Raw genomic sequence first — 24371 nt, forward strand, 5'->3', positions numbered from 1 at the left:
AGTCTGTACATTAAGTGAATTAAATAAGAATAGACAATCTGACTATTTTACAGGATAGACAATATAAACATATTTAAATTTAAAGGAATTTGAAATGTACATTGTGCCTTGGTTTAGTGTCTGGAAGAGTCCTGTCTCAGTCAATTATAGATGATGTGAGAGGGCGGGTGTGTGTGTTTAGGGCACGGATGGCTTGGGGATAGAAGCTCCTCTTGAGTCTCTCTGTCCTTGCCCGGAAGATGCGGAACCTTCTACCAGATTGCAGAAGTTGGAACAGTTTGTTGCCAGGATGGGACGGGTCCTTCAGTATCTGCGCTGCTCTAGTCCGGCATCTCCTGGTGTAGGTGTCCTGAAGCGGGGGGAGAGCAATCCTGCAGCAGCGTTCTGCTGTACGGATCACTCTCTGGAGAGCTTTTTGGTCCTTCACACAGCTGTTCCCAAACCACGATGTCATGTTCTGTGTGAGGATGCTCTCCACAGCGCCTGTATGGAAAATCCTGACAGAGTTAACTGGAAATTTCTATTTGCAACTTTACACAAATTCGGTTTTGGATCCTCTTTCATAAACTGGTTAAAAATATTATACACTGAACAAAAATATAAATGCAACACTTTTGTTTTTGCTCCCATTCCCCATGGGATGGACGTAGAGACCTAAAATTCATTCCAGATACACAATATAACCATCCCTCCCAAACAGTGGTCACAAATCAGTCCAAATGTGTGGTAGTGGGCACATCTGCTATATTGAGATAATCCATCCCACCTCACAGGTGTGCCACATCAGGATGCTGATCTGACATCATGAGTAGTGCACAGGTGTACCTCAGACTGCCCACAACAAAAGGCCACCCTGGAATGTGCAGTTTTTTGCGCTATTGGGGGTCTGGGGACCCAGAACCGGTCAGTATCTGGTGTGACCACCATTTGCCTCATGCAGTGCAACACATCGTCGCATGGAGTCTATCAGATTGTCAATTGTGACCTGTGGAATGTTGGTCCACTCCACTTCAATGGCTGTGCGAGGTTGTTGGATATTCGTGGGAACTGGTACACGCTGTCGTATACGCCGGTCAAGCACATCCCGAACATGCTCAATGGGTGACATGTCCGGTGAGTATGCTGGCCATGCAAGAACTGGGACATTCTCAGCTGCCATCTGCCCTGAACAATGTGAACCATGATTCATCCGTGAAGCGCACACCTCTCCAACGTGCCAGACGCCATCGAATGTGAGCATTTGCCCACACAAGTCTGTTACGGCGACGAGCTGGAGTCAGGTCAAGACCCCGATGAGGACGACGGGCATGCAGTTGAGCGTCCCTGAGACGGTTTCTGACAGTTTGTGCAGAAATTGTTTGGTTGTGCAAACCTATTGTTCCAGCAGCTGTCTGGGTGGCTGGTCTCAGACGATCTTGGAGGTGAACCTGCTGGATGTGGAGGTCCTGGGCTGGTGTGGTTACACGAGGTCTGCGGTTGTGAGGCCGGTTGGATGTGCTGCCATATTCTCTGAAACGCCTGTGGAGACGGCTTATGGTTGAGAAATGAACATTCAATGCACGGGCGACAGATCTGGTTGACATTCCTGCTGTCAGCATGCCAATTGCACGCTCCCTCATTGCTTGTGGCATCTGTGGCATGAGGTACACCTGTGCACTACTCATGATGTCAGATCAGCATCCTGATGTGGCACACCTGTGAGGTGGGATGGATTATCTCAATATAGCAGATGTGCCCACTACCACACATTTGGACTGATTTGTGACCACTGTTTGGGAGGGATGGTTATATTGTGTATCTGGAATGAATTTTAGGTCTCTACGTCCATCCCATGGGGAATGGGAGCAGTAACAAAGGTGTTGCGTTTATATTTTTGTTCAGTGTATAATCCCCCAACAGCTTGTGTTAGAACAAATGACCAGACATCCTCCAGCTTCTGTCTCTTGAGGGGCACCAGGCAGGGATGCCCACTCTCCCCTTCACTGTTTGCAATTTTTATTGAACCACTAGCAGCAGCAATTAGACAGAATTCAGTAATTAAGGGCATAAAATGCAAGAATGTGGAACATAAAATCAGCCTTTATGCGGATGATGTGTTACTCTTTCTCCAAAATTCACAAACCAATATCTCTGGGGTGATTGAATTGATAAACTCTTTTGCAAGAATATCAGATTACTCAATTAACTGGTCAACATCTACAGTCCTACCGATTAATTGCTCCTTCCATAATTCCTCTTCTACACCACTGCAATCGGGAAATATAAAATATTTAGGTATTAATGTTTCTCCCAAGCTTGCAGATCTAACTAAATTAAACCATATCCCACTTTTAAAGAAGGTAGAAGATGATCTGGCTAGATGGAAATGTCTACCCATATCACTCATGGGAAGGGTTGCCGCTATAAAAAATGGTCTTACCAAAAATAAATTATTTATTCTCAATGATCCCAACTAAACCGCCACAAGATTGGTTCAGATCTCTAGATTCATGTATGTCCAAATTCCTTTGGAAAAATAAACCCCCACGTATAAGCTTAAAAACACTACAAAAGACCAAGGATAAAGGAGGACTAGAACTGCCTAACTTTCAGCACTACTTCTTAGCCAACAGGCTTCAGTTTATCTCAGGATGGCTAAAACATACCCTCTTAGATGAACCTTGGCTAGATGTAGAACAAGCACTCTGCAATAATCTAGAGATCTCAGACCTACCATTTATCAGCTCAAACATCCAACGACATGAATGCTTTAAAAGCATCAACATCAGCTCTTCTCTGACAGCATGGTGGGAGTTTCTAAAATTGACGGCGTCTTCATTAATCCCATGCAAACGTACACCTATCTGGAACAACCCTGACATATTACAAAACAATAATATGATAAACTTTTCAGATTGGAGTGATAAAGGAATCAAATATTTAGAACATATACTAGAAGGAACAGAATTTATTTCATTTGACGGACTAGTTACACAATATGGGATCAACAAGAAAAGATTTTTAGAATATCAACAAATTAAATCCATAGTAAAAAAGAAATTTAAACCGGGTCAAGTTGAATTACAAACACCACCAAGTGTGGTTCAATTTCTTGCTCTAAAACCCCCAAATTACTATCCAAAATATACAGAATGCTTTCTAAAACAGATGAATTAATATCACTTCCTATTGCAAAATGGGAAGCGGATTTATCAGTTAACTTAGACCTAAACTTCTGGTCTCAGATTTGCTTAAAAACCTTTCATCTAATTAGAAATCCCAGTCTTCAATTAATTCAATACAAAATATTACATAGAGTGCACTATACAGGTCATCGGATGTTCAAGATGGGCTTTACGTCTACCAACAACTGGCGGTCATGTCCGGTTAGGGGCTCTGTTGGCTCTCAGGTGACTGTTTCCTCGCGGCTGCATGCAGCGGGACTAGGGGAGGGTCTGTGCTGACGGACGTGGGTTACTGACCTGGTAGCCTGGCTGCCCCTGGGTGGGTCCGGGATGGGCGTGAGGTTCTGGGGGCGCTCCGTCTCTGGGCTGGGGCCCTGGCTGGGCCTCGGGGCCTTGGGTCCTGGTTTGTGTGTTGCTGGGGTTGTGGGCGGGTGGGTGCATGGGGGCCCAGCCCTGGAGCAGGATGCCGCCGGTGCATCGAGCCACCTGGGGGGCTCTTCAACTGGTGGGGAAGATTGTCACATCTTGCAGGAGCTTTCCTCTCCTCAGGAGCTCCCTCTGCAGGAGGGGGAGATACAGGAGAGGTGGAGGAAGATCTCAGCATGGGTGTTTATTGTCTTATGTAGTCTGGAAGATGAGTGGATGGTGGGGTGGGTGCAGTTTTCTCTGTGGTGGGGTCGGGTGGACTGTCCCGGGCTCTGTGGGGCCGGGAGGCGCTGCTGCACTGGGCCCCGGTCTGGATGGGCCTGGGCCCCCTTTCCCTGGCGGGTAACTCAGACACGGTAACTTCGGTCACTCAGACACAGCTGGCTGCCGGCGGAGCTCACGGGCGCGTCACTGCAACCCCCCCTGGCTTCTGCTCCGCGGCTGCTGAGTGAGCCCTCATCTGGGACTCTCCTCAGCTCTTTCCGGGACAGTGGCGCAGCTGCCCCTCTGTTGGTCTTCCTTGGTCTCTTGTGTTCTGGGGGCCTCTGGATGTCTGGAGTTTTGATCTCCTCCATACCTGCTTCATACCCTGGAGGACGGGGCTGTGGCCCCCCCACACCCTCTAGCAGATCATTACATGAAGGAACCTTTTAAAAACAAGCACGTCCATGCTCACAGGTGTACGCACGGGTGATCACACCCACAAACTACACCCTTTTTGGCTCCTACCTCAAAGCACACTGTGTTCTGTTGATCTTATGTGCTGCACAATAATGTTTAATATTTAGTATTTACTGTCATATTCCCATATATCATCGTGATGTTGTTTATTCTATTACTCTTGTTCTCTTCTGCTTGTTTTCTTTTTTCTTTCTCAGCAGGTGATCCAGGTGATTGATATATGCATTTTTTTTCTTTTTTTTTCTTTTTCTGCTCATTCTGTTGGTTTTTGGTTTTTGCCCTTCTCCCCCGTCCCTCTTCTCAGCTGTTTCTCTTTCCCCCAGTCAAGTCTGTCCCGTATTCAGCAAGTGAAAATAAAATAAACAATAAAAGGTGAATCAAATGGACCATTACGGCAAGGCTGGGATGGTCAGTTTGGTAAAGTAAATCCGTTGGGCATCTTTCTTTGCCTTTAGACAATAATTCTGATGGCAAAAGAGCCAAACGGGACAGGCAAAAAATAAATAAATAAAAAAAGAATGTTTTCATTAATCAAGTTCGTGATTAAAGGTGAGCCTTTGTTAAGGTTGTTTAGGTCCTAAAAATAAATCTAAAGACAGAGGCAAGCAAAGCCCACAATCCAAAAGAAACAGAGAAGACTAAGAATTCCAGGAATAATGAAGGTAGTCACAATCAAGTTAATTACAAATCGGGAACACAAGAGAGGCAGGAATAATATAATGAATATAAATCAGAATCCAGAGAACCAGAATTGGAGATAAAATATCTGAATTTCAGGAGTGAGACCATGCCTCCAAACAAGTGCCTTCCGGTTCTTATCTATATGATCCCCCTAGGAAGCTGTTCGTTCTCCCACGTACACCTTTTGAGAAGGTTTTTAACACAGCTTATCTCACAAGAGTAACATTATTTGGTAAATGGTAAATGGCCTGTATTTATATAGCGCTTTTCTAGTCCCTAAGGACCCCAAAGCGCTTTACATATCCAGTCATCCACCCTTCCATTTGCTTTGCTCAGCTCTGCTTCATCGCATCCCTTTCAGGCAGTCCAAGAATATCGAACACAATGAATGTCATTGCGGTGCTTCAGGGAGTGCTGAATGCTGCAGACCATCGAGGGAAACTTTCGAGCAGTTTTCTCGCCGCACAAAAATCCAGTCTGCTTCGTTGATCCATCTAGTCATCTCCTTTCTGCTAAATCCATTTATGAAGTAACTCCAGCTGCTCACCACCTCCACGAAGTTCAGCAAGATCAACCACCAGCAAAGCTCACAGCTCCACTCACATTGCTCGGAAACAGGCCCACTGGCCGGGCCAGTTAGCCGAAAAGCCAACGGATGCCAACACAGGACCCAGAAGCCACGCTGTACCCACGCTTACGTAAGGTCTCCAGAGTAGCTCGGTTTCAACTGCTTCTTAACCTACTTAACCAAATGTTAATCCAAAGTCTTCTTCATGCAGAAGCAAATGAAAGCTCCAATTGAAAAAGCTACTGCGTACTTTTTAGCTCCACCCACTCGTCAGTGCCAGGTAGCAGGGACAAGCTCAGTTCTGTGCACCTGCCTCCTAGCTTTTCCACCACCATCCAATGCTTGAAGATGATCCTGATATCACAAATGGTAAAAATGATTCCTTTGAGATGCTCTAATGTCTTCTGAGTGTTTTGCACAACTTCATTCAAAACACTGAAGTTATAGTGAAACAGAATCAGCGGAGAGGTCAGGTGACTAGTTAAATGGCGTGTTGAGACCAAATGTAAAGGCAAGTTTTCTTTCACAGCGCCATCCATCTTCATCCGCTTTATCCGAGGCCGGGTCGCGGGGACAGCAGCCTAAGCAAAGAGGCCCAGACCTCTCTCTCCCCAGCCACCTCCTCCAGCTTATCCGGGGGAATACCAAGGCGTTTCCAGGCCAGCCGAGAGATATAATCTCTCCAGCGTGTCCTGGGTCTGCCCCGGGGCCTCCTCCCGGTGGGACATGCCTGGAACACCTCACCCAGGAGGCGCCCAGGGGGCATCCTTGTCAGATGCCCGAACCACCTCAGCTGGCTCCTTTCGATGTGGAGCAGCAGCGGCTCTACTCTGAGCCCCTCCCGGATGGCCGACCTTCTCACTCTATCTCTAAGGGAGAGGCCAGCCACCCTTCGGAGGAAACTCATTTCTGCCGCTTGTATCCGCGATCTCGTTCTTTCGGTCACTACCCACAGCTCGTGGCCATAGGTGAGGGTAGGGACGTAGATCGACCGGCAAATTGAGAGCTTCGCTTTTACACTCAGCTCCCTCTTCACCACGATGGACCGGTGCAGCGTCCGCATTACTGCAGCTGCAGCCCCAATCCGTCTGTCGATCTCCGGCTCCCTTTCATGGCGCCATTTCGAATAAAGTCTATACAATAAATATTCAAATGTCGTGATGTAAACACCTTCAGTGACTTGTGTGAATTCATTTTTGTTCCTTCATAAATGAGTACAGCTGATTGTTTGACTTTTCCTAGTCTCACATGTGTTTGATCTAATTATTTATTGAATTGTAGTTTACACATTGATTTCTTGTGATCATATGAAGTCTCTGAGGAGGTGAATTGAGCACTCATAGCTTAAAAGATTGGGCGACCTGATAATTTTTCCACCTGTGTTTTCATGAAGGATTTTTTTTCTGACCCTTGGGGCATTCTTTCAGTCATGAGGTCAGTGTGCCACAGTGGGCGTGTTTTCAGAACAGAGTTTGTGAAGAAGCAGAAGCAGAACTTTAGCTCAGTGGGGAGTGATTCAGGGGTCTGAGTACAATGTCATAACCCACGTTGCCTAAGCACTCTGTTGAATGGTAAGCGCTGGACATTTACCATGATGGATTATCATCAGTGAAATTCTTCCCCAACTGTTTCATGTCTGTTGCTTTGTTGGAGTTTCACTGTTTTGAAAACCTGTGGTTATATGATGTGATGATAAATAATATGGATCCTGCAAACAGTATTACCTTTGTTTTTTGAATGGAGAGGAGGATGACGGTAAACTCATCTCAGAGTTCATTCTTGGTGTTCAGTGCCTATTTTGACAGCGGGCATTTGAAATATTTATTTTTTGTGATCGTTATGTCTTTATATTTTTTAATCATTACTGCCAATGTCCTGCTGATTGTGGTTATCTGTGTGAACAGAAGCTTACATGAACCTATGTACATGTTTCTGTGCAGCCTGTTTGTGAATGAGCTGTATGGTAGTGCAGGGCTGTTTCCGCTCCTCCTGCTTCAGATCCTCTCTGATGTTCACACTGTTTCTGCTCCTCTCTGCTTCCTGCAGATCTTCTGTGTGCACACATATGGAACTGCAGAGCTTGCTAACTTAGCCGTCATGTCTTATGACAGATATCTTGCAATATGTTTTCCTCTTCAATATCACACACGTATGAGTCCATGCAAGGTATCCATGCTCATTGTTCTAACGTGGTTTTCCTCATTTCTTGTAATCACTGTTTTGATTTCTCTGAGTGCTCCTCTGCAGCTGTGTGGGAACATCATTAACAAAGTGTACTGTGACAACTACTCCATTGTTAAACTGGCCTGTTCTGACACCACAGTCAATAACATCTATGGACTCATTTCCACTCCTCTCGTTATTCTATGCCCTGTATCTCTGATTCTCTACACCTACATGAGGATCCTTAAAATCTGTTTTTCTGGATCCAAACAGACCCGACAGAAAGCCGTCAGCACCTGCACGCCTCACCTCGCTTCTCTGCTCAACTTTTCCTTCGGCTGCTTTTTTGAAATTCTGCAGAGCAGGTTTAACATGAACAGTGTACCCAGCATGCTGAGGATATTTTTATCATTATACTTTCTAACATGTCAACCTGTATTCAACCCTTTAATGTATGGACTGACCCTGTCCAAAATCTCTCTCACCTGCAAAAAACTACTCTGTGCTGACATGTAACACCCTGTTATTATATCCGTGCTAATAGTAAAACTAACTGCAGCAAATCTTGATGTATGAACAGATTTCATGAACTGAACACAGTAAAACCTTTGATGTCTTCATAGTTAAAAAATGAAACAAAACAAAAACAGGCAAAATTCTGCAGGTGCGCTACAAATAAGGGTTTTAATATGTGGTACAGTAACTCTGGTAATCTGTTTCATTTTGAACTGTTACAGTGAGTGATGTTTAGTGGTGCAAAGGATCAAAAGTCTCATAGTTTGGATTGGATCACGTTTTTTTCGTCACTGATCGGATCAATTTTCAGATCAGCAGAAAAAAAAAGAAGACAAAAATGTAATTCGCCATTTTCTTATTTAAGTATTTTTTGCCTATTAAAAAACATTCAACTCAAGACTCATTTCACGCAATTATATAAAAACAAATTAAGATGCAATATAGGGCAGTACAGGGCTTTGTATCTACCACTCCGCTGTGATATAATGAGTGGACGCGCGACGGGATGCCATAGCGTGGCTCAAGCACGTTCATCATAGTTTAAACTAGTGCTGTCAGCGTAAATCTTGTTAAAATGACATTAATGCCATAACTGCATTAACATGGCAGATCTGCGTTAACTAGTTACCGCGGATCGCCCCGTGCGTGGGGCTGCACGGCGTCAATGCATCAACTAACACGTTGACTAGTTTAAACCCCTTCTTTTGCAAAACAGAATACGGTCTCCCGTCTGCAACTAAACACCCCAATAGCTTTTGTAATAGCTGTAGCCCAGTCGGATTTGGCAACGAAGGGCTGCTTAAATACCGCAAACTCCTCTGCTCCTCCACTTGGACCGCTAGCGCTGGCCATAGCTATCGCTTGACAGACTGACCACGTACACCATACACATATTTTATCCTTCTTTTTCGAATATTCGGATCACGTGCGTGCCGAACCGCGGAGTGAGATCGGTTTGGATTACGGATCAACCGTGATCCATTGCACCACTATTGATTTTACATTACTGGTTTGTTTCAGGTTGATCATGTTGGAAAGGCAGGAAAAGTCACTGGAACAACTACACACCTCCCTTTGCCAAAGATAGAGTTAGGTCCATATATATCCGGAGAATGATAGAACTTTTGTTTATTTACCTGTTTATTGAAACATATTCCAATTCAGTAATATCCATGTCCATCATATTACTGAATATAATAAACATGGACATTATCTGTAGACTCTGAGCTTTCATTTGAGGGTATCCACATTAAAACTGGATGAAAGGTTTAAGAGTTTCAGCTCCTTAACATGTGCCACCTTATGTTATTGGACAATTGGACAATTTCATGAACAGGCAGTTCTTGTCCTTATCAATTAAGCAGATAAAAGACCTGGAGTTAATTTGTGCTGTGGTGCTTGAATTTGAAAGATTTTGCTGTGAACAGACAACATGGGGTCAAAAGGAGCTCTCCATGCAGGTGAAACAAGAAAACATCTTTTTTTTCACTTCTACAATAGTAGAAGTGATAAAATCTACAGTTTGATACATCCTGAAAAAGAAAGAAAGCACTGGTACACTGTACCATCAGCAATGCAAAAAGACCAGGACGTCCACAGAAGACACCAGTGGTGTATGTTCGCAGAAACATTTCCATGGTGAAGAGAAACCCCATCACAGCTCCACTCACATTGCTCGGAAACAGGCCCACTGGCCGGGCCAGTTAGCCGAAAAGCCAACGGATGCCAACACAGGACCCAGAAGCCACGCTGTACCCACGCTTACGTAAGGTCTCCAGAGTAGCTCGGTTTCAACTGCTTCTTAACCTACTTAACCAAATGTTAATCCAAAGTCTTCTTCATGCAGAAGCAAATGAAAGCTCCAATTGAAAAAGCTACTGCGTACTTTTTAGCTCCACCCACTCGTCAGTGCCAGGTAGCAGGGACAAGCTCAGTTCTGTGCACCTGCCTCCTAACACCATTTAATGTGCAGCTTGGACATCAGTCACCAGTTCCATCCTCTGCTGCTCCTCCATTCCAGTTTATCTCTGCTAGCCACGGGATGCCAGTTTCGATGTTTTCTATCCCTCCTTCTCTATCCGTCATGCCAGTTTCTCTGCAAAGATTAAAAAAAAAAAAAACAAGCTCATCTTCTACAAATGCAGCAGCATGCTTTTGGCACTGAGTTGCCAGTCTCTCTGCACCTATCGTTGGAAAAAGCAGATGTGAACCCTTCGGGCACTGTGATGTCCGGTTCTTTCTCTATCCCTCCTTTGCATATGCAGCAGCAAATTTCGTGCCACTGGTATGCATGTTTTTCCACATTGGTCCTTCATAGTGAACCCTTTCGGCGCAGGGATGCCACATTCTTTCTCTATCCCTTATTTGAAAATGCAGCAACAAGCTTTTCTGCATCTATCATTACAAAAAGCAGCAGGGAACTCTTCTGCCTTTAGGATGTCATGTTTGCAATATGCAGACTTCCTGACACCGGAATGCCAGTTTCTCATTTGCAAAATGCAGAAGCAAGTTTTTCTACCACTGGGTTGCCAGTTTCTCCACATCTAGCCCACATATTCTAAGCAGCAGACATTCCTTTTGGCACTAGGATGTCATAAAGAATGTCAAAACGAATGTCAGGCTCTCTTTCTCTATTCCTCATTTGCAAATGCAAAACAAAACTTTTTTCACTGCGATACCAGGTTCTTTCTTCCCTGATCTTCGTTTGCAAAGTACAGCAGTTTACTCTTTTGGCACTGGATTGGCAGCTTCTGCCATCAACCATTTTCTCCAAAAATACAAAAACTTATTGTCACCGGGTTGCCACTTTATTTTTCTACTATCTCTCCTTTGCAATTTGTAGAAGCAAAATTTTCTGGCACCGGGATGCCAGTTTCTCTTCCTTCTATCCCTCTTTCACAAATGTAGCAGCAAGTTTTCCCTACTGAGATGCCAGTTTCCCTGCATCTAACCATCTTTCACAAGATATAACAGTGCACATTCCTGGCACCATGTTGCCAGTCTTCATATCCATATCAGTCATTTGCAAACATAGGAATAATGATTCCTCACACCAGTTTCTTCTTTTTGTCCCCTCCTCCACAAGATGGAGCAGCAAACCCTTCCGGCACCAGGATGACAGTTTTTCTGCCATCTTTCCTGCCTTTGCAAAGCACCAGCTTTTCCACCACCATCCAATGCTTGAAGATGATCCTGATATCACAAATGGTCAAAATGATTCCTTTGAGATGCTCTAATGTCTTCTGAGTGTTTTGCACAACTTCATTCAAAACACTGAAGTTATAGTGAAACAGAATCAGCGGAGAGGTCAGGTGACTAGTTAAATGGCGTGTTGAGACCAAATGTAAAGGCAAGTTTTCTTTCACAGCGCCATCCATCTTCATCCGCTTTATCCGAGGCCGGGTCGCGGGGACAGCAGCCTAAGCAAAGAGGCCCAGACCTCCCTCTCCCCAGCCACCTCCTCCAGCTTATCCGGGGGAATACCAAGGCGTTCCCAGGCCAGCCGAGAGATATAATCTCTCCAGCGTGTCCTGGGTCTGCCCCGGGGCCTCCTCCCGGTGGGACATGCCTGGAACACCTCACCCAGGAGGCGCCCAGGGGGCATCCTTGTCAGATGCCCGAACCACCTCAGCTGGCTCCTTTCGATGTGGAGCAGCAGCGGCTCTACTCTGAGCCCCTCCCGGATGGCCGACCTTCTCACCCTATCTCTAAGGGAGAGGCCAGCCACCCTTCGGAGGAAACTCATTTCTGCCGCTTGTATCCGCGATCTCGTTCTTTCGGTCACTACCCACAGCTCGTGGCCATAGGTGAGGGTAGGGACGTAGATCGACCGGCAAATTGAGAGCTTCGCTTTTACACTCAGCTCCCTCTTCACCACGATGGACCGGTGCAGCATCCACATTACTGCAGCTGCAGCCCCAATCCGTCTGTCGATCTCCGGCTCCCTTTCATGGCGCCATTTCGAATAAAGTCTATACAATAAATATTCAAATGTCGTGATGTAAACACCTTCAGTGACTTGTGTGAATTCATTTTTGTTCCTTCATAAATGAGTACAGCTGATTGTTTGACTTTTCCTAGTCTCACATGTGTTTGATCTAATTATTTATTGAATTGTAGTTTACACATTGATTTCTTGTGATCATATGAAGTCTCTGAGGAGGTGAATTGAGCACTCATAGCTTAAAAGATTGGGCGACCTGATAATTTTTCCACCTGTGTTTTCATGAAGGATTTTTTTTCTGACCCTTGGGGCATTCTTTCAGTCATGAGGTCAGTGTGCCACAGTGGGCGTGTTTTCAGAACAGAGTTTGTGAAGAAGCAGAAGCAGAACTTTAGCTCAGTGGGGAGTGATTCAGGGGTCTGAGTACAATGTCATAACCCACGTTGCCTAAGCACTCTGTTGAATGGTAAGCGCTGGACATTTACCATGATGGATTATCATCAGTGAAATTCTTCCCCAACTGTTTCATGTCTGTTGCTTTGTTGGAGTTTCACTGTTTTGAAAACCTGTGGTTATATGATGTGATGATAAATAATATGGATCCTGCAAACAGTATTACCTTTGTTTTTTGAATGGAGAGGAGGATGACGGTAAACTCATCTCAGAGTTCATTCTTGGTGTTCAGTGCCTATTTTGACAGCGGGCATTTGAAATATTTATTTTTTGTGATCGTTATGTCTTTATATTTTTTAATCATTACTGCCAATGTCCTGCTGATTGTGGTTATCTGTGTGAACAGAAGCTTACATGAACCTATGTACATGTTTCTGTGCAGCCTGTTTGTGAATGAGCTGTATGGTAGTGCAGGGCTGTTTCCATTCCTCCTGCTTCAGATCCTCTCTGATGTTCACACTGTTTCTGCTCCTCTCTGCTTCCTGCAGGTTTTTTCTGTCTACTCTTACGGCTCTGTAGAATTTGCCAGCTTAGCTGTAATGTCTTATGACAGATATCTTGCTATTTGTTATCCTTTGGAATATAACATGCGAACGACATCCTTCAAGGTGGCCATGCTTATTGCTCTAAGTTGGTTGTCTCCTTTCCTTGCAATTGTTGTTCTTATGTCCTTACTTGTCCCTCTGCAGCTGTGTGGGAACATCATTAACAAAGTGTACTGTGACAACTACTCCATTGTTAAACTGGCCTGTTCTGACACCACAGTCAATAACATCTATGGACTCATTGCCACTTCTCTCACGATCCTATGCCCTGTATCTCTGATTCTCTACACCTACATGAGGATCCTTAAAATCTGTTTTTCTGGATCCAAACAGACCCGACAGAAAGCCGTCAGCACCTGCACGCCTCACCTCGCTTCTCTGCTCAACTTTTCCTTCGGCTGCTTTTTTGAAATTCTGCAGAGCAGGTTTAACATGAACAGTGTACCCAGCATGCTGAGGATATTTTTATCATTATACTTTCTAACATGTCAACCTGTATTCAACCCTTTAATGTATGGACTGACCCTGTCCAAAATCTCTCTCACCTGCAAAAAACTACTCTGTGCTGACATGTAACACCCTGTTATTATATCCGTGCTAATAGTAAAACTAACTGCAGCAAATCTTGATGTATGAACAGATTTCATGAACTGAACACAGTAAAACCTTTGATGTCTTCATAGTTAAAAAATGAAACAAAACAAAAAGAGGCAAAATTCTGCAGGTGCGCTACAAATAAGGGTTTTAATATGTGGTACAGTAACTCTGGTAATCTGTTTCATTTTGAACTGTTACAGTGAGTGATGTTTAGTGGTGCAAAGGATCAAAAGTCTCATAGTTTGGATTGGATCACGTTTTTTTCGTCACTGATCGGATCAATTTTCAGATCAGCAGAAAAAAAAGAAGACAAAAATGTAATTCGCCATTTTCTTATTTAAGTATTTTTTGCCTATTAAAAAACATTCAACTCAAGACTCATTTCACGCAATTATATAAAAACAAATTAAGATGCAATATAGGGCAGTACAGTGCTGCTGAGGTCCTTGGGATGGGAGGTCTTTGGTACCGGTACCACACAGGAGGTCTTCCACAGCTGTGGTACTTTCCCCAGTGACAGGCTCAGGTTGAAGGGATAACCTAGGATGCCACACAGTTCATCTGCGCAGCACCTCAGGAGCCTGGAGCTGACGCCATCTGGACCTGCAGCCTTCCTCACCTTGATCTTGCGAAGCTCGTTCCTCGCTTGAAGTGCTGAGATAGTAAGAGTGGATTTTGGGGGAGTGGTGTGTATGTTGGAGTCCACAGAAGCCGGGGGTGGGTGTAATGGCTGGGAGCTGGGAGGTGTGAAGTCCTGAGATGAAGGACAGGACGTCCCTGAAGATGAAGGAGATTGCAGCAGGGGGGGACGATGCTGTGGGAGGGGTGGGTGTTTGATCAAACCTTTTAAAATATTTATTTAGGTCATTCACCCACCCCAAGTCTCCTGCAGCCTGGGGGGTTGGTTTTTGTCCTGAGATTGTCTTCAGGCTGTTCCAAACCCCTCTGATGTTGTCCTGTTGCAGCTGCTCTTCCATCTTCCTCCTGTAGTTTTCCTTTCCTTGCCTTATCTTCCATTTCAGCTTCTTCTGAACAACTCTCAGCTCCTGTTTGTCTCCAGATCTAAAGACTCTTATTCTCCTTGAGGAGAGCCTTAATTTCAGGATTTATCCATGGCTTGTTGTTAGAAAAACACCGTACCTTTTTGATGGGTACGGTGTTGTCCACACAGAAGTTCATGTAATCTGTAATGCAGTCTGTGATGCTGCTGAGGTCATCCTCCAGGGGGCTGCAGAGGTTGTCCCACACAGTAGAGCGGAAACAGTCCCTCAGGGCCTCTTCAGTCTCTGCCAACCATTTCCTTACTGTGCGTTTCACAACTGGTTCTCTGTGTACTAGAGGTTTATACACAGGCTGGAGATGAACCAGATTGTGATCAGAGCCCCCCAGGGGAGGAAGAGGTGATGAGCTGTATGCCTCCTTGGTGTTGGCAATGTTTTATTGTCTCTGGTGTGGCAGGTAACATACTGGGTGAAGGTGGGGAGAGTGGAGGACAGGGAGATGTGATTAAAGTCCCCAGAGATCAGGAAAAGGGCCTGAGGGTGCTGTGTTTGGAGTCTGCTGGTTACAGTGTGCAGGACCTCACAGGCTGCTGCAGCGTTAGCAGAGGGTGGGACATACACAGCTATTAGCTATGAAAACTCTCGCGGTACGGTCTCATGCTAACCGCTAGCAGCTCAATGTCCTTACAGCATAGCGTCTCTTTGATAGATAAATGACCAGAGTTACACCATCTATCGTTCACAAACACAGCCAGACCCCCTCCTCTCTTCTTACCACTCTCCGTTGTTCTGTCGGCCTGGATCAGATGAAAACCATCCATGTTTACGTGTGAGTCCGGAGTTAGCACAGTTAGCCACGACTCTGTGAAGCACATCAGGCTGCACTCCCTGTAGCTCCTCTGATGTCGGGTAAGGGCTGCCAGTTCATCTACTTTATTGGGGAGAGATCTCACATTCCCCATAATAACAGATGGAATCGCTGGCCGGTACCTCCTAACTTTACTGCGACGCCCGATCCCGGCCCGAGTACCGCGTCTTTTCCTCCTCACCTCACGGGGGATGTTAGCTTGCTCGGCGGTAGGCAGGGCAGCGGAGGCTCCGAAGGCTAACAGCTGCTGTAAACAATGGGAGGTCGGACCTCCACGCGCTCTCCGGACAAAGACGCTGTAAAAAATGTAATAACGAACACCATTGTCCATAGAATTCTGAGCTCCATTGTGGGGGACAGCAGTCCACAATAGAAAAACAAAAACAATAAACACAAACAACAAAGAAACATATATTAAAGAGAAAAAGAAGGATTTGTTCAGGTCGGAGCTGCTGATACTGGCTGCCAGCTCGGAGCAGCACCGGAAGTGTCTTTAAGGTCATTAACATAAGATGGGGCCTGATTATTTAAATCCTGTGAGGAGCAGGATTTTGAATTCAATTCTGGATTTAACAGGAAGCCAGCAGAGACAAACTGATACAGACCAGAAAGGATACAAAAAAGTATCACTAGTTGTCAAAACCCGGAGCACAGGAGTCCAAAACAAAACACAATGGCAGGCTCCATGCCACGATGGCGATGGAGACAAAGCATCCTCAGGCAGCTTGGCAGGTGGTCAGCGGCAGCATGGGCAAAGATCCTTGAATGACTTGGCAGGTGGTTGGCCGCGGCCTGGGTGAAGACAGTTTGGCAGGCGCAAATGGTGCAGGATGTGGCTTGGCAAGTGCAGGCAGTGCAGGATGTGGCATGGCAGGCACAAGACGTGCAGGACTCGGTGTGGCAGGCTTGGCAAGTACAGAACCAGATGACACTAAGACCTCTCGCTGAGACATGGCTGGGCCAGATGACATGAAAACCTCTGGCTCGCAAAAGGCTCTGATTGCTCTGGCTGGGGCTTTGCAGCGCTTGCAGGCACAGAAACTAGTTGGACAATAACCTCCCCAAAACCCAACAGTTACAGGTGCAGAAGGGGACTGGGTCTCAGCTACCCTCGCCCTGGGACCTGGCACAGGTGCAGGCACCCGGCACAGGTGCAGAAACCCACTGAACCCAAGCCACCCCCACCCGTGGAACTAGTCCGGGTGCTAAGGCGTACTGGGTCTTGGCTAACCTCACCCTGGAAGCTGGCACAGGAAAAAGAGATGGCTTAGTATTGGCCTCATGTTTGACCCATACAAACATCAGTCTTTGAAGAGGTTAGCTCAGCGAGAGAAAACACAGACTACAGAAAAATTTGCTGTAGGTAGCTAGACATAGTGCTTGGAGCAGCCGGCACAACACTTTTACAGGCAGGTTCAAAACACAGCACACAAAGAGCAGATTCAAAGTCTTTAGACTGACAAACATAAGGATCAGTCTCTGATTGACAGCCAGTCTAATCCTAAGGGAAATCCCAGAATGTGGCAGACAAGTCATGATTCTGAGTCCTGCTTGACAAACTCAGGAGCAGAGAGTTCAGTACTGTCACTTGCCGGTTTGTCTGGGAACTTAGCCTATATCTGTCATGGCACAGGCCGTCAGAAACAGGATGGACCCATGGGGCACGTTAAAAACACAGACACTGGAATTGATCGATGGTCAAAGAGACCGTAACAGAGGAGAGTGGTATCAGCGTGGGGTTTAAACGGTCTGCAAGATTATCCAATGACACTGATTCCCAGTAGCTTACTTGTCTGCCGGCACATGTAGTAAATTTGGAGAAGGTCTGGTGGAGTTTGAGGTATTCCAATCCGTGAAGAAGTCCAATTGCAAGTGCAGAGAGGCAAGCAGGTGAGAAGAATGGAGTCTATACCGGAGTGAGGGTGGAGAATACAGCAGTAAAAGTCCAGTGACCGAGTGGAAGGAGAAATGTAGATGGTGAAGTGAGTAATCCACGGACACAACTAAGCACAAGAGAAACAAGGTAAGTACAAGCATGAGATTCAATGAAGTACATGAGTTGGCTGAACTAACGCTGGGTAGCTGATGATATGGCAAAGAGTTGTTGTGTGTGCTGGTCTTAAATACTGTAGCTCCTAATCAGCCCCAGATGCAGCTCCCAGGAAAAAAACTAGGTCGACTCTGCCCAGAGGAGCAGAAACATGACACCAATATTTGGTGAGGAATGCAGCACATTTGCCGACCAATGAGCACCTCTAGAGTGGGGAGAGCTCATTCAAAAGAAAGCAGTCCTACATATTTATTTGATATGTGCATTGAAGGACATATCCTGGTCAAAAATGACTCCAAGATTCACAGTGTTACTGGAGACCAAGGTCATGCCATCCAGAGTAAGATTTCTTTAGATACCATATTTCTAAGATGTTTAGGGCTGCTTCTAAATTCAGTTTGATCTGAATTAAGAAACAGAAAGTTAGTGGCAATCCAGGTCTTTATGTCTTTAGGACATTCCTACAGTTTAACTAATTGGTATGTGTCATCTGGCTTCATGGATAAATAAAGTTGATCCACTGGTGACTAATCTTGTTAAACTCTCACTCCCGTCTCTTACCCCACTGATTGCTAATATCGTACACTCCTCTCTTATATCGGGTTCTGTTCCTTCTTCTCTTAAAACTGCAATAATAACCCCAATACTGAAAAAGAATGGTTCAAATCCCTCCAATCTAAATAATTTCAGGCCAATTTCAAATTTGCCTTTCTTAGCCAAAATTCTGGAAAAGATAGTGGCTGCACAGGTTCATCGTCATCCCACTGGAAATTACTCGTACGAGCAGTTTCAGTCCGGCTTCCGTTCATGTCACAGTACAGAAACAGCTCTAGTAAAAATCACTAATGATCTTCTGCTTGCAGCTGACTCTGGACTCGTCTCCATCGTCATTCTCCTTGTCCTTACAGCAGCTTTTGACACTATCTTCCACTGCATCCTTTTTCACAGGTTGGCATCTATTGGCATCAATGGTACAGCACTCACCTGGTTTACCTCTTATCTCTCTGGCCGCTCACAGTTTGTTCAGTTACTCACTCACAGATCAGTATCTACTCCAGTTAATTCTGGTGTACCCCAAGGCTCTGTCCTGGGTCCTTTACTTTTTATCATCTATCTCCTACCCCTTGGAAATATTTTTAGGAAGCATAACATCCAGTTTCACTGCTACGCAGATGACACCCAGCTCTACCTATCCTCCAAACCCACAGCTACTCTCCCACCCACATCCATTTCTGACTGTTTAAGTGAAATCAAGGTCTGGTTTACTCACAACTTTCTTAAACTTAATGGCAATAAAACAGAGTTAATTTTAATAGGCACCAAATCAAAACTGACCACAGTCCCAACCAGAAATTTTTCGTTATCCATTGATAACTCTGATGTCACACCCTCCCCTCAGGTTAAGAGTCTTGGATTCATCCTCGACAACACTCTGTCCTTCACAGCACATATAAATGATATCACTCAGTCTTCCTACTTTCATCTCCGTAATATTAATCGTCTTCATCCCTCACTCACTGCAAGCAGTACCGCCATACTCGTCAATGCTCTTGTCATCTCGTTTAGATTACTGTAATTCTCTTCTCTATGGTTTACCTCATAAATCCCTCCATAAATTGCAGTTAGTTCAAAATAAAGATGCTCGTATTATTTCCAGAATTAGATCCACTGAATATATAACAGCTGTTCTTAAACAGCTCCATTGGCTTCCGATTCACCTCCGTGTCAATTTCAACATCCCGCTTCTCACTTTCAAAGCGCTTCATAACCTCGCTCCTCCATATTTATCTGATCTTCTACATACATTCTCGTTTGGCTCTCGGCGAAGGCAGTCGCACTTTTCTCCTCTTCTCCTTCCCCTTATCTTCCCTGCTTAGCCTCTTGTGTCTTTGTCTTGTCTCATGTGTATTTCACTTCCCTGGAACAGTCTCTCACAGTCTGTTTCTAAAACCTAAAAGAGAATTATGGATTTGATCAACTGGTCTCTGAATGCTATTGACACCCTTTTCTCAACGAGAAGTCTGGGCTCGGGAGAGCCTGAGTGCCCTGGAGGGACTTTCCCTGCCGGGTACACGATGGACGGGTGGCAGAACTGGAGGGTCGTGTGCCTGGCGGGACTGTCGATCGAGGACGCTGAAGATATCTACCTATTCGGAACCATGATAACAGGGTTCATGCTGATCGAAGTTGGCTTGGCCCTGGCTTATCGGAGAATTAAGAAAGCGGAACCGGCTGTTCAAATTCCCACAAGGCTGCCCGCTGGGAGTGAAACGATGGGACGAGGTGCGGCTTCTCAGAAAGGGCTCACTGAATGCAGCATGGTTAAGAGCTTGGAGGCGCTAACGGCTGCAGTGAATACTCAGAATAACACCTCTGAGCGTATATTGGATTACATCAGGGAAGAATCCACTCGGAACAACACCTCTGGGTGGAAGCTGGATTACATCGCGGATCAGTTGGCTGCGGTTGTGAGGTCTCAGAATCTGCTCTCTGAGCAAAAGAGTGAAAAGACCACGGAATTGAAGGTAAATAACATCATGGAGAAACTCGCAAGGCAAGGTAAGTTTATTTGTATAGCACAATTCAACAAGGTGAGTCAAAGTGCTTTACAGAGACATTAGAAACAAAAACAAATAAAAAGCATGATTTAAAATTGATTAAAACAAGCAAACAAACTAACTAATTAACAAACAAACAAACAAACAAAAAAGTATATAAAATCAAAACAGATAAAATCAGAACAGTAGATAAAATCAGTAGTTAAAATGTAAGTTCTGAAATTTAAGCTTAAATTTCAAAACTTCAAAGCAGCTATCCAACGGGAGATTGGGAGACCAGTGTCGGTGTCGGAGTGTTAAAAACAGCTTGAAATTCTCCTGAGTTGTCACAAAAGAAAAATCACCATCATAATGCAGATACCCCTTCAGCGCCAGCTGCGGTCTCAAGGCCGGAGCTGAACAAAACTCCCTGATAACGACTGTGTTGATTCTGTTCCTTCCCATTCCATGCAAGGCCACCTGGGTTGGCTGGTAGACTGTTTACTTAGCCTGATAGGGCGGAGGACACTGTCTCAGCTGAACTCTGGACACACACACACATACATTTACACTGATAAGCACTCACACATCCCCCCTCCCCTTCCAACGCCTTCGATGCTTGTTGCCTCCTGGGAACACGAGGCGGGTCTGGGCAGTGGCAGGATGGCTGCTGTGTTGCCTGGGATTACTCCTTATCCCCTACCCAACCCTGTTGCTGGTCACGTGCTCTATAATGTTGTGCTGTGGACATTTATGTGCTTTCTGTGCAGAAGAGTTTTTTTGTTTCCTGTTCTCATGCTGTCCTCTATAGCCCAGCATGAGCAGAGGGCTCTTTTTTTCCTCTTGTACTTTCCCATTGTAGTGTACATTTCAGTGGTTTTCTGTAATGCAACCGTTCTCTGACTTATATCCTCATGTGATGTCTGTGTTGTGTGTGTAAGGTCGGGGGGGCGGGTTCATTCCACTGCAGGGAAACCTGCCACTGCATGTGGCGAATAAAATTTGAACTTGAACTTGAACTACATACTCACCTGCTCGTGCACTTCACTCTTCTTCAGCTTCTCTTCTGTCTGTTCCACCTGCTTGCCTGACTACCACGGGACTCAAAGCCTTTACACTCTCTCACCTCTTTTAAATCACATCTCAAAACCCATGTATTCAGAATTGTGCTTATTTTTTTTTTGGTTGCCATGTTTGTTATATTGTATTGCTGCTATTGTTCTTGTGCTATGGTAAGGTGACCTTCAGGGTCTTAAAGGCACCTATAAATAAAATGTATTATTATCATTATTAATATTATTATTATTTTTATTATGCTATTCCTTCTTATGATACTGCCTTAGGGAAAAATGCATAATGTAAACAGAATTGGTCCTAGCGTGAAATGCATGGCACTCCAACCCTCTGTTCCCCTCCTCAATTGGATATGTTTAGCCTGTCTACTCTAGCTTGTTAATAGCTTGCTCCTATAAAACAACTGTTCAGGGTCATTTTAACATTCATATAGATACTAAAAATGACACCCTCAACAAGGCATTTAATCTATTATTAGACTTAACTGGCTTCCATCAAAATGTAAAAGAATCCACCCAATCCACACCCTGCCACGTACCTGACCTAGGGCAGGGAGCCATCCTGCCAGAGGTTCTGTTGCTCAGCCAGCCGGCACCCTCTTCCCAGAGGAAACGGCGCTCCCACCATTGGCACCCTATGCCTCATACTGTGATTTAACTCTGACACAGTCCTTTTACTGGTTTTTCGAGATTACTATCACCTTGGCAACTGTTAAGATTCGTTCGATTTGGGTAAGAGAAGAAAGCAGGCAGGAAAGTGAACCCCTTGTTCACTTTAGTTTTTAAGGGGTGCTCGAAGTCCCCCGGGTACCACCCGAACTTTAACCTGGCCGTGCATCCACACCCAGGGGTCGCCGTCACACGCTGAGCAACTGCGCCCTTAGGGGCCATGCCCCAGTCCTAAGACAATTTATTCAAGTGTATTATAAGCGTCACTGCGGGGTCTTCGCCCCCAGTTATTTCGACGCCCGAAACCGCATTTCTGCTGGTCAAACAAACCAAATACCCTGAACTACTGGTTGTCTGGCTGGCCTCAACCCACATCAAAATAAACACGCTTATTTACTTAAAACATAACCTCTTAACTCAATATTCGCCCCCAAAATAAACAGCAATACATTTAATCAATCCAATATTCCCCAAAGTTTTAACACTAATTACCCCAAAATCACTATGGACAGACATAAGAAGCCTATACTGAGTGAATATTATTTAATTAAATTTAGCATTAACTTCCAATTTTAGCGCCTTTTGGACAAAATTCAACAGGTGGCACTCTCACCTTTTATTTCGCCTGGCTTGTCACTCAGATAAGCTGCTGATCTCTGTTCGTTTTGGCACCTTCCAAGCCACTGTCGCAAGCTCCTCTCCTCCCCAACCGGGTTTTCGGCACCAAGAATTGTTAAGATTCGTTCGTTTTAGGTAAGAGAAGAAAGCAGGCCGAGTCCAGGGAAGGTGTCAAAATAGTGATCTTTAATTACACACTCCGCGCAGAAGTGTGGGAAGAAAACTTGCAACAGATTCTCCAAAGAGTGGACCGGTCCCCATCCTTATATAACCCATGATGACATCACACAGTTAGACCTTACTGGAAATGATAACAGTCTCCCCATAGTCCAAAGTTCTCCTTATACAAACATCAGATGATACTTTTAGAGAAAAACAAGTGTGTGACATGTCATGTTGTGCAGTTCTGTGAGTCCAACTAGAGAACGTCCTGACACGACCTCCCTGTGTAAATAAGTGTGTATGCGAACGTGCATATTTACATAACACTCTATGTGCGTGTTCTGATGTAGGCCTGCAAATGAATTAGAACAAGGTCCTGCTGGACCTTCCAGTTATGGACGGTGAATACAATGCTGTGGATACCATTTGAGACTGATTAAAATGATGATAATATGCATACATTAATCTTTACTCAGATTACCATAGATATAAAACAAAGATTATACTGTCATCAGATTCAACAATGATGAATGTCTGATCAATGATAGTTATGATTATAAAATGTCACCATAAGAATACAAAATAAAATATCTCTTGTCCACACAACCAATTCATCCTACTCAACTGTGCTACCTCTGTCGCTTTGTGCAGCCGCAGCCAAAGCTACATATGTCAGCTGGGGGATCATTTGAGCCTGTGCAGCCACGACCTGTCTCTACTGAGGGCTCAGGCAAGCCTTCTAATGATACTGCCTAACGGAAGTATGGATAATTTAAACAGAATTGGTCCTATTATGGAACCCTTTTCTCTCCAGCCAGAGGCGCCGATGGCGCGATATGGCAGCCTCGCTTCTGTCAGTCTGCCCCAGGGCAGCTGTGGCTACAACTGTAGCTGCCTCCACCAGTGTATGAATGTGAGAGTGAATGAATAGTGGAGTTGTAAAGCGCTTTGAGGGTCTCAAAAAGCGCTATATTAATGCAATCCATTATTATTCTCTCTTCCCCAATTGGACCAGGAGTGATATGCTTAGTCTGTCCACTCCAGCTTGTTAATTAACCAAAGGCCAAGACAGTTTTAATTCATCTGAAAGCCTGACACTTGGCCTTGTCTACCCTAGCTGGAAAACTCAAAAACCTGATTTATTTGTTGTTATATTTTTTCACCGTGGGCCTTAATAATTACTTCCTCCAACCATCAACATGTCTTTTATACCCCATTCCTACAAAACTGCTTAAAGAAGTCCTGCCATTAATTAATGATAATAAATGAACATGGTGTTCAAAATGGTCAAAGTGGTTTAGCACAAAGGTCCAGCTACGAAACACTCTTTGCGTCCAGCGTTTTAATTTATTTGCAAACAACTTGTTTGAATATACGTTGTGTATATGAAATTAAATAATTATGGTTTGTATTTATTGGCATCGTGTCATGATGGCTTTTTAAGATTCTATATAATTTTTAAAAAAAGTCAGTGTCATCCCGTCTTTCCCCTGATGATGACGTCATACTGCTGCAGTGAAAAGGATAAAACAAGAAGTGATTCAGTGCAGTTGGGAGGGACTTACAATCAGGCCGCTGTTGGGTGATTCTCATCCTTAAATGTAGCTCCGTTTGTGCACAGTTTAAGTGATGTATGGTAAAAACAAAAAGAGGATC

The 24371-nt window shown here is 44.7% G+C and overlaps 2 protein-coding genes across 2 annotated transcripts; both read left to right on the forward strand.

Annotated features, from left to right (window-relative positions):
• Positions 1–6616: 6616 nt before the first annotated feature.
• Positions 6617–8540, forward strand: LOC113036880 (olfactory receptor 11A1-like). The gene has a single exon (XM_026193460.1). The coding sequence runs from the start codon at positions 7258–7260 to the stop codon at positions 8197–8199; it is 942 nt and encodes a 313-aa protein (XP_026049245.1). The 5' UTR covers positions 6617–7257; the 3' UTR covers positions 8200–8540.
• Positions 8541–12129: 3589 nt separating this feature from the next.
• Positions 12130–13801, forward strand: LOC113036879 (olfactory receptor 11A1-like). Its single transcript, XM_026193459.1, has one exon. It carries the CDS (start codon positions 12775–12777, stop codon positions 13714–13716), a length of 942 nt encoding a protein of 313 aa, XP_026049244.1. The 5' UTR covers positions 12130–12774; the 3' UTR covers positions 13717–13801.
• The last annotated feature ends 10570 nt before the right edge of the window (positions 13802–24371 follow it).

This window comes from Astatotilapia calliptera, chromosome 14, assembly GCF_900246225.1.
Source record: "Astatotilapia calliptera chromosome 14, fAstCal1.2, whole genome shotgun sequence".
NCBI classification, from domain to species: domain Eukaryota; kingdom Metazoa; phylum Chordata; class Actinopteri; order Cichliformes; family Cichlidae; genus Astatotilapia; species Astatotilapia calliptera.